Source organism: Ipomoea triloba, chromosome 3, assembly GCF_003576645.1.
Source record: "Ipomoea triloba cultivar NCNSP0323 chromosome 3, ASM357664v1".
Taxonomy (NCBI): Eukaryota; Viridiplantae; Streptophyta; class Magnoliopsida; order Solanales; family Convolvulaceae; genus Ipomoea; species Ipomoea triloba.
The window spans coordinates 6643224-6654338 of record NC_044918.1 but is presented as its reverse complement, the minus strand read 5'-3'; the positions used below and the strand labels follow the sequence as shown (position 1 = coordinate 6654338).

At 33.1% G+C, this 11115-nt stretch overlaps 1 protein-coding gene across 2 annotated transcripts; it reads left to right on the top strand.

Moving 5' to 3' along the window:
• The first annotated feature begins 9392 nt into the window (after positions 1-9392).
• On the top strand, positions 9393-11115 carry LOC116014378 (uncharacterized protein At5g65660). 2 transcript variants are annotated; one of them, XR_004097383.1, is made up of 3 exons: positions 9393-9772; positions 9860-10207; positions 10645-11115. XR_004097383.1 is itself a non-coding variant. In XM_031254425.1 (2 exons), exons 1-2 carry the CDS (start codon positions 9551-9553, stop codon positions 10043-10045), a joined length of 408 nt encoding a protein of 135 aa, XP_031110285.1. In that variant the 5' UTR covers positions 9393-9550; the 3' UTR covers positions 10046-10453. The 2 variants fall into 2 exon arrangements, 1 of the variants encoding a protein (XP_031110285.1); XM_031254425.1 differs by lacking the exon at positions 10645-11115 and having other exon boundaries at positions 9860-10453.

Below are 11115 nucleotides of genomic sequence, written 5' to 3'. Positions count from 1 at the left end.
TTTTTTTTTTTTTTTTTTTTTTTTTTTTTTTTTTTTTGGAAAGTTGTACGTTTAGGCCATGCTGTTGGATTGTATTGAAAATTCATTAGACTTCATAGGATGATAGGATTTTGTTGCTTCCATTATCACTTACTGAGAAGATTTTTTTATTTTTAAGTAACAAATTCCGAGAGTGCGATGTCCAAGAATATAGGGCAAAGGCTAAGGCACAAGAACCAATAACAAGAGGTTGGTTAGATTCGAAGCATAACTTATCAACAATATTATTTTTTCACTTTTCTATAAAATGTAAAAAGAAAAAAGAAAAATAAATTATTTTTTTAAAATGTAAAAGTAAAAATTAAAAAAAAAAAAAAGAGAAATCACAATTCTTTTTGAGTTTTTTCCCATATATCTTCCCATTTATTAGTTGCAATCTTATCAATTAATTTGGTACTTAAAAAGTGTACTGTTAAGTTCCCTATTTGAGATAGTTGTCTAATAATATAAATTAGTTTGGAATTTTGGATCAACCTATATAGTGGGGATGAGTAGTACAAATTAAATAATGAAGCATGATATTTTACATGAAAATTCGAAAAGGAAAAATTTACAAGCCTTTTAGGGTGGATTGGGTAGAAATCGACTAATATAATCGATTAAATTAGTACATATTCCGACGTACAACACTTCCTTTGATCTTATTGAATATAAACTAAGTATAGGAAGATTGGCACCAGAAAGCTAATTGAGGGTTCGACCACGAGAGGCTCCGGTTAGAAAAAATCGTCCCCTACCAAGAGCAATAAATGACCTTTATATATAGGAGAACGAGGCCACATGCCAGCCGTTTGACATGCCTTACATGTGTCTTATGGAGGTTCGACGATGAAGTTGTGCTTCCAAGTACCCTTAGAGGTCTCATTATGTAACGAGACGCTTGGGGTAAATCTTGCATAACACATAGCGATCATTGTGTGGTTATTGACGGCCGAGAAGTTTATGGATAAGTCAATCTGTAAGTAGCCATTCACACTTCGAGTCGAAAAATGTACTGAGTCAATGGGGAAGAGCACATATAAACTCTCCTAATAGATGTCGGCAAGTGCACTTGTGAACCCTCATGAGATGAGAAAGTGCACTTGTGATCCCCTGAAACATGGAAGTACATTTGTGAGCCCCTTGAGATCAAAAAATTACACGTGTGAGCTTTCCTAAGATCAAAAGTTCACTTATGAGCCCCGTAGAGCAAGTTAAGTTTCTCTACAACTCTATTACTGTTTATTATTCTTTTTTATTTGAGTTAATTAGTTAATCATCGATAATAATTTACTTTTCTGTGATCTTTGTTAGTTAATATCATGAAAAAAAAAAACTTTATACAAAGTACACTTCATATAATAATTGTGGAGTTTTCGTAAATCAAAGTTGCCGTGCCATCGTTTTGATTGGCTTTCCCTTTACAAACAATCGATCAAGATTGACCTGTACCATCAGTTACACCGTGACAAGTGAAATTCTGGGTTGGCGTGCGCTATAAAGACGACGATTTCTACTAGCTAGGCTTTCCGAGACAGCATTATCCGGTCTGATGTGTACAGTAGAATTTCAATTTGCGAGTAGGTGGCGGTGGCGGTGGTGGGCCTAAACACCAGCTCAGGCTGAGGCGGCGGATCACAAATGCACCGATCTGAGTTGTGAATCTAATCACTATGGCCCAGCAATAGTAGCGATGCAAGTACGTACTGTTGTTTGTTGGAGTCTGTGTCGGTATCAAACAAATTTAAACCTAAAATTAGGTTGTCAAAAGCTGCCTATGATTCCCGGCGGTCCCTCACCCAAAATCTCTGGTTTGCATGCCACCGCTTCAATGGATCGAGTGAGTGGCTATAAATTATTCAATCAAATTCAGTTTGGTCAGTACATATGTGTTTTACATGCGCCCGTCATATCACACCATCCATCGCTCACATGTGGTAATTGTTATTACATTATTTTCTTCTTTTTATTTTTTCTTATCTTGTAACACTCATATTTGTGCCTTAATTTTTTTTTTTTAACATATATTTGTGCCTTATTTAATTAGTCTGATTTCAACTTTCTAGCATTGGGATTTGAAGTGGTAATTTCCACGCATGTGCTGAGAGAAGATAATATATATGTGCATTTTCTTGCTAATCTTGGTCATGTTAAGGATTGGGGTACGCCGGTATTAGAGACCCATACAAGGATATGTTGGGGCTCCTAGTACGATGCCAATGGGGCCAAATTTTTTAGAAGAGTCAGTTAGTGTCCGCATTGAGCAGAGGTGATTTCACCAAAAATAGAAATAAATAAAACCAAATTGGTTAGACAGTTGATTTGATAAATAAAATGTTATAAGCTTATAATCTTTTACTGGTTAAGATCACAATACGAAATTTATCCAATGTACATCTTCGGAAAGTAATTCCCTCTTCACTAATAAAAAAAAGGTTCTGGGGAAAAGATTTTCTGCCAGACACATGCATGTAGTTCTATAGTACATATATGGTGTCATGGTTCAATTCGAATTATCATCTCTACATAATATATGTAAATTTTTATACAGCTAAGCATGTATGTCCTTCATACCCCTAAATGATGACTTTTACCCTCAATTAACAGATTATTGTGTTAGTATACCACAAACGCAGTTAGTATAATTTTCTTGTTTTATTTTCTAAGTATTTAAAAATAAAATAAGTTAAATTTATGCTTACAATTCCAGAATTGGGAGAAAATACTGCTCAGAATTCCAGACTTGAGAGAAAAGACATATAATAAAGATTCTTTTTTAACATCTAACATAAATAACACATGCATGGTCAACTTTTGACTAATTGAACTAGTAGTACATAATTTGTTTAGGGTATATCCACATATTCCCAAGCGCTTTCACACAACTCCTCTTTGACCATTGAGTAAAATATCTTTTTTTTTTTCTTTCATTAGTATAATTTATATTATATTTGTGAGCTTAATCATTTATACTATTTCTATTAGATTTGTTATCAAGGAGCGCTCAAACAGGTGGAATATGATTTTCATATATGAATATAAGTACGAGTTTAATTATTACTAACATCCCTCTTAATTGAACGTGTTACATAGATTCTTCTCAATCAATGCGGTTTATTTCAATTCACCTGTGTAATTTTTTAATTATTACGTTTTAAAATTGTGATGGTAGTTTATCTTCATTGCTCAAAAATAATTTAATGGTTAAGACAACATAACCTTAAGGTCCAAATTGATCCTATCTTGTTCTTCCTAATTAAATCCTACTCAACTTATTGAATTTAGATTCCATATAATGTATTAATTAATTTTCAAATCAAATTCAAATTAACCGATAAGCAAAAATATGGCAAATTATATCATGTACCAGAGTTTACCTTGCATTGTAGGTCTTGGTCAAAAAATAACCTTCAAATTTTGTATATGTAGCTGACATATCTTGTACCTGCAGACAGTTTCTGTATATGTAGTTATCATATTATGTGTAAGCAATTACCAAGTTATTTGTTTGCATGTACATAAACTGCTAACTGTAGATACAGAATATTTTAACTGAAAAAGGTACATTGTATAAGGGTTCACAATGCAATATGAAGCATGGCAAATTGGCCATGGTATAACCATTGCAAAAATATTCTGATACACACATAATAACTAACTAATAACAATAATTTCGTCATGCATATCTTTCTTTGAATGCAACGGGGACAAACAATATCAAATTATTAAAGATGGGAAAAAAGACGCATCAACAATGTCTTAAAAAAGTGCTCGTAATTTAAATCCTTCTTGCAATCATCACGTATATCTTATTCGTGTAAGTTTGATCAACTTTGGTGATAATTTATAATATAAAATATCTCATCAAAGTCTATGTCAATAAAGAAAGAGAAATAAATAGTGAAATATCTCACAAAAGTTTATGTCAATGAGAAAAAAAAAAAAAGAAAAGAAAAAAAGAACAGGATACTCCGTATATGGTATAAAGTACTTATTCCGTTTCATTTTATGTATCTGGTTCAATTAATAAGACTTGACTGAAGTTATTTTTAATTTAATTTTTCATAATATTAAGTTTAGTATTAATATACAAAATGTATATATTTATAAACTAAATTAAAAGTACTATTAAATATAAAAAAATCAAATTAAAAAAAAGTAAAAATTACTAAAGAAAATAAGTCAAGAACAAAAAATTGATTTGACTAATAAATAGTAAATATAATAGATAAAATGGGAGAGTGTGAGTAATATATATGATGAAAGTTTACGTCAATGATGAATGGAGATTTGAGTGTATATCTAGCCAATTTTTTTTTTCTTTTATGTTTCAAACATGAATTGGCTAGCTAGTGTTACATAGATAAGCAAATTTTTGTATAAATGGAATGGTATCACAAGTGAATTCTATGCACGGTTCAAGCATTCATGTCCTTTTTTTTTTCTTTTTTTTTTTTTTAAGGTAAACGTAGCTATTCCATTAATTAATAACATAAAACGTTTACATCAATGATCAATGAAATGGTAAATCATTACAGTCACACATAGAAACAACTTTTTTAACTATGCTATAGAAAATTTGAATCGTAGACTGTTTCATAACTAGGAAGCTATGTTCCTTCAGGGAACTTAAAGCTTCATCAAAGATCTGGGTCTTCATGTAATCGAATATTTGTTAGTATGCCGCAAAGTCAGTTCTTTATGTTTTTAAATTTTGACAAGTAAAATAACTAGTGTACACTATAATAGATTTATAGAGATAATTCCATTTTTGGTCCTAGATTTATAAGTGACATTCCACTTTTAGTCCTTTTTTATCAAAATATCCACATTTAGTCATAGTATTATTGTGTCATGACCATTTTTTGTCATCCGTCAACAAAATTGTTAAAATGTCGTTAAATACAAATACATTTCGGTCTTCAATTACATATTTTTTCAAAAAAATAAACATAAAAATATTGCGGGGTCAACTTACTTTGTATAAAAATGATCGAAAAACATTTGCATTTAACGACATTTCAACAATTTTGTTGACGGGGGACCAAAAATGGTCATGCTACAATAATACTAGGACCAAATGTAAATGTTTTGATAAAATAGGACTAAAAGTGGAATCTCACTTATAAATCTAGGATCAAAAATGGAATTAACTCTAGATTTATACTTGAATTCTGAATTCCAATGTTCGGAGAAAATTCAAATAATAAAGATTTTTTTTTTCTCAAAAATAAATAAGACATGGTCAACTTTTTTCGGTTATCACATGCATATTCCCAAATCCCAATCCTTTACCCAACTCCTCTTTATCTATTATTACCTAGTGGTTTGTATGCACAATGCACAAAAATAGATGCTCAATATTAATAATTTATATTAAAATTTTAATTAGATTTATTTATATTTTAAGTATTTATATTATTATATAATAATAATGTAAATCATTTTTTATAAATTTGAAATTTTTTATTGAAGAATTTGAAATTTTTATTTTAGAAAATAACTTATATAGTTCTCCAATAACTTATATAACTTATCAATTTTACTCCCATGAATATTAACAAAATGACAGTTTTGGTCCACATATTTAATTTTTACCAATTTTCATCCATTAATATTATTTTAGTACCGGCCAAATTTCATCCACGACTATTGTTTTAGTTCCAAAATTCATTGCGCAGGTCACTCATCCATTCAAAATGTGTCAAAATTTAAAATTTTAAGGGTATTTTTATACTTTCTAAATTAAGATCTCAATTTATGCATGAATAAAGAGATTTAATCTCTAATTTTTATATGCCAAAATTCACACTTATTAATTTTTATATTACGTAAAAACATTATTATTTGTTGGATGAGGAGGAAACTCATAGTTACTAATATAGCACGCAAATTACACAGAACTGTATTATATTATCTTTTTGGGCTTAATCACCTATATGTTATCTATTAGCTAGGTCGATTTTAATGGTTAAGATCGGACAATCTTAAGTCGATTTTGATCCTATCTTGTCTTCTTGTTCTTCGTATTCAACTTATTTACTTTAGGTCCAAGTCAAATATTAATTAATTTTGAAATCGAATTCAAACTTGCCAATAAGTAAACTATAATGAAATATAATAACACTAATTTAATTTTTTTGAATGCAACAAGTCGGGACTAATACAACTGAATGATATTAAACGGAAAGAAGACACATTAACAATGTCTTTAAAAATAAGTGGATCGATTTGATTCCCTCTTGCGATCATCATGTTGTATATCTTTATTCGTGCAAGTCTTGGTTAACTTTAATTTTGTGGTAATGTATAATATAAAATATCTTGTGAATGTCTATATCAAATGAAGAAAAAAAATAAATGGTAAAATATCTTGTTAAAGTTTATATCAATGAATAAAAAGGAATAAATGGTAAAATATCTCGTGAAATTAATGTATGTCAATGATGGAAAAAGACAAGCATAAGGTCTCAGTTGATCCTAATATTGTTCTTCCTAGTTCCTATCCAACTTATTTAATTTATTCCAAATTAAATCAAATATTAATTGTTTTTCAAAAAAAATCAAATATTAATTAATTACTAATCAAATCATATACAGATTAGCTGATGATGAGCAAAATATAATGACACACCAATAATAACTAATAACACTAATTTCATCATGCACATATCTTTATCTTTTACGAATACAACATTGATAGACATATCCAAATAGGAGGGAGTCGCACCAATAATGTTATATAAAAGAAGTAGTCCGATTTACACTCGCAATCGTCCTGCACATCTTTACTCGTGATAGTTTTGGCTAACTTTAATAATAATTTATAATATAAAAATCTCATAAATGTTTAAATCAATGGAGGAAAAAGAAATAAAATGACAAAATATCTAGTGAAAGTTTATATCAATGAAGAAAAAGAAATAAATGGTATAATATCTCATGAAATATGTCAATGATGGACAAAGACAACCTTAATTATGGTCAAGTTTTAATTATTTGTCAAATCAAATACAAATTAGCCGATAAGAAAAATATAATGATGCACAAATTATAACTAATAGCACTAATTTCATCATGCATATATATCTTTTTCGAATGCAACGTTGATATATAAACATACCTAAACTGGAGAAAGACGCACAATAATGTTATAGAAAAGAAGCGATTTAATTCATACTCGTAATCATCCTGCATACATTTACTTGTGCTAGTGTATGTTAGTCAAGTTTTGTAGTACTTTATAATAATATAAAAAATTCCGTGAACGTATGTGTCAACGAAGAAAAGTGAATAAATGGTCCAAAAAAGAGGATTTGTTGATTTTAGCTAACCAAATTGTGGGAAAGGGTGCGGAGATTTCAGCCTGTGTATGCTATAGACAAACTTTTTTTTTTTTTTTTTTTCTCAGACGTTTCAAACTTGAATTCGTTGGAGACACATTATCTTTCTCTCGTGCAAGTTGTTTTAAAAAAGCACATAGGTGACAGGCTGTCCACACCGCGCGAATTGAAGAAAACTGGTACACCGATGTCGTGTTTTGCAAAGATTTTTGTCCTACTTTTGTGACGAAATTAGTCGACGGCGAAAACCGATCGAAGTGATTACATGGGCGGGAGTGTGGATGACATCACCCATCACGGTTTCCATGCGCCCCAGGACGCGAATCCCAGATTTTTTGCAGCTTCATGCGGAGTCGCAAAAACGTTGTTTCTTTTGTGTCCTTTAGGAATCCAAAGGGCCGGGCAATAAAACAACCTCGGCAGAACGTCATGAAACGACACTTTTTTTGTTGAATAAAGAAAAGGGGAAAACGGAAAACGGATGGGAATTGGGCGCAGTATCCGAGAGGAGTATTCAGACAGTCCATATCCTGGCTGCGCGATGAATCAGGGAAAGGAATGATAAGTTATCGGAGTGGTTGGGTTGTTTTTCTTAATTGAGGTGACAGCCGACTAAGGTTAGGTGATGTTTCGTTTTCATCATAGGCAGAAGCTAAAGATAGGGCTGCTTTGTCATACACGGCAATATGCCCATATGGGCAACTGGCTGCTTCAGTGCTCTGCACTGTATTCGCATTTTGAACTGTGGATAATTGGCGACGCCATCAGTTTATCTGACAGGTTACAAACATATATAGACGTCTCTTAAATTGATGTAATATATAAACTTTTGGATATGGCCTTGGATGACTAGACCTAGTTGGACCGTCATCGGTATGGTCTTTGCGCTTGTTCTTAACAAGGTCCTCAACAAAGCCAGTTGAGTATGTTCATGGAGATTTCTTGAACTAAGGTTGTTCTTATTCTTGAAATATTATCTCACCTTTTAGAAAAAAAAGTGGATCATATCTCCATACTATTGAAATTGTAATTTCTTCATTGTTTTGGTAATTCACATAACATGTTTTTGAAGTGAAGATTCGTGAACAATGCATGGTCGTCCTTGAGCAGGAATCCATATATCTTTTACCTAAATTATTCCTATTTACTATAGTATGTGTAACGATCATGCTTGTCATTATTGCCTTAGCACATGACTTGGTGGACTTAATTTATGCTAGGCAAGTCCCAATAAAAACAACAATAATAACAATTTTAAATTATTGTTCAGAGAACTTTGTCATACAACAATAAAACGGAAATGCATTCTATATGTATTGACTAATTAGTTTTTATCACATCCCAAAAACGTACTCCATATCTAATAATCACTACAAATAATTTGTTTTTTGCGGTTATAACATTTTGGTGTTTGTGCATTCAAGGAGATATTTCATGGTCGCAGATTTTTACCCTTTTATCAGGTTTGCCTTCCACCAATCTTCCTACGAAAGTAGCAAATGCAAACCAGCTTTCCCTCTCTGCACCTAAATACAATACGCAAAAGTCTTGGTATGGATGGGAATTGAATAGACCACACTGCACTACACAATTCTAAACAAATGGACCCGGGTTAGACCCATTGTGCTTAACAACCCGAACCCGGTGGGTCCCCTCCCCCCTTCCGTACCGTGCCCTTGACGCTCAATGTACCTTTACACGTACTTAATTAATTAATTTAGTTGTTTTCAAAAAAAATAATTAATTTATTTTATTTTATTTTTATGACAAAAAAATTCATAGTTAGTATTCAAAATTGTGTACTGATAAATTATATCTTGTTATTTTAATATACAAAAGAGAACATTAAGATATTTCATATATGAATTTTTAGAGTCAATTTTGAAATTTTGTAAGTTATAAATCAGGCCTGTCTAAGTGATTTGGTTCACATTGTCTCAATTTAATTTAATTTAATTTTAAGAGTACAAATTAAATTGCGCACTCTTTTATCGTACGCTTCCGTGCCTTTATATATCTGGGCTTCGCCGGCTCCCCACTCACCATTTCCAAGCTTCCTTTTCACCGTTTTCTGCAGAAGCAATCTCAGTTTATTTTAATTTTCTGCTTTCTGATCCCTTTGATGAGGGAAGAAGAAGAAGGGGTATCGGGAAATATAAGGAATTGTTGTTGGGATTGGGATAGAAGCGATGGAGAGTCCATATTCTGCGCCGCCGCATGTGGATGCATCTCGGCCGTCACTGGGCTTCCCTCTCGGCACGGCGCTGCTCTTGATCGTCATCTTCACCCTCAGCGGCGTATTCTCCTGCTGTTACCACTGGGACAAGCTCCGCTCCCTCCGTCGCTCTTTCGCCGACGCCTCGCCCGCCGACGGTGATGATGGGCCCCGCAAGCCTGTTCTCGCACAACCGGTAACAATTTTTTCTCCGATATAGGCGTAGAGAATCAAGATTAATGATTTGTTTATGGGAAATGATTAAATTTGGTTTGTTTTGCAGGATTTGAAGCAAAATCAGAGCTTGACTTTGCCGGTAGTAATGCCGGGGGAGCATGTGCCGAGGTTCTTGGCATTGCCGTGTCCCTGTCAGCCGCCGCGGGCGGAGAGGATCGTTGTGGAGGTGCAGAAGCCTCCGCCTCCGCCGCCGAAGCCTCTCCGGGGAGCTGAAGCGGTGCCGTTCTATTAGACCGGCAACCGGGACACGCAATTGGGAACCGGGAAATTCCCTTCTTTCGCCAGAATCGGAACAGACAGGTGTCATCGTACGTTGTTGAATTGATTCTCGAAGATACGGCGAAAGATTTCGGTATTTCACTGTCGGAGGCTAACCGTTTCGCTTCACCAAGAGGTGGTCTTCATTCTCTGATCCCACCCCTGTTTTTTCTTTTTTTTTTTTTTTTCCTTAGTTGTACATACGAATTTGTTCTTTTTAAGAAAACAATTAATGTAGACATTTGATTCGGTGTTCGAAAATCATTGGGTTTCCTTAATAAAATGCCATTAAGCTTAATTACTCCATAATATATTCCGTAATCTCGTCCTTCATTTGTACTTATCGAAACCGATCGAATTTATCATATTACAGTTGGCCCGACAGATTTGTAATTTTCATAAGATGACAAACTCCTTCAAATATTTGCTAATTTTTATGTATTCTAAGTGAAATTGAATAGATCCGGCTGCTAATTGCTAATTGCTAAGGAATGTTTTACTGTTGCAGTGGTTTGTGATGTGTGATAAAATCTAAATTGGAAACGAATTTGTTCTTTTGTTTTTAAAGCGCAGTGTTGACGTCATTTTAGTGATTTGATAAGTCATAATCTGGGATATCTAGAGCTGGCCTGGTAGTGCCCGCAGTCGCATCGTCAGTCCACTTCAAAGGTTGTTCCAACATCAGGAGGACTAGAATCGAATACCACAATCTCCTCCATTCCACACAGCATCATCACTGTTGTACAACATACCACTCTAGGACATTTTGTCTCCCCAACGCATATTAAACTTGCCCACAATGGTAAGATGCCCTTGCTTTTCGCGACTGACAGATAATGAAAAGGTAAATTATGTCTTTCCAACGCATATTAATCTTGCCCACAAAGGCAAGAATGCAAGATGCCCTTGCTTCGCACGACTGACTGATAGATAATAAAAAGGTAAATTATGTTGATATTTCCAACGCATATTAACCTTGCTCACAAAAGCAAGACGCCCTTGCTTCCTAGGACTGACAGATAATAAAAAGATAAATTTTGTTGA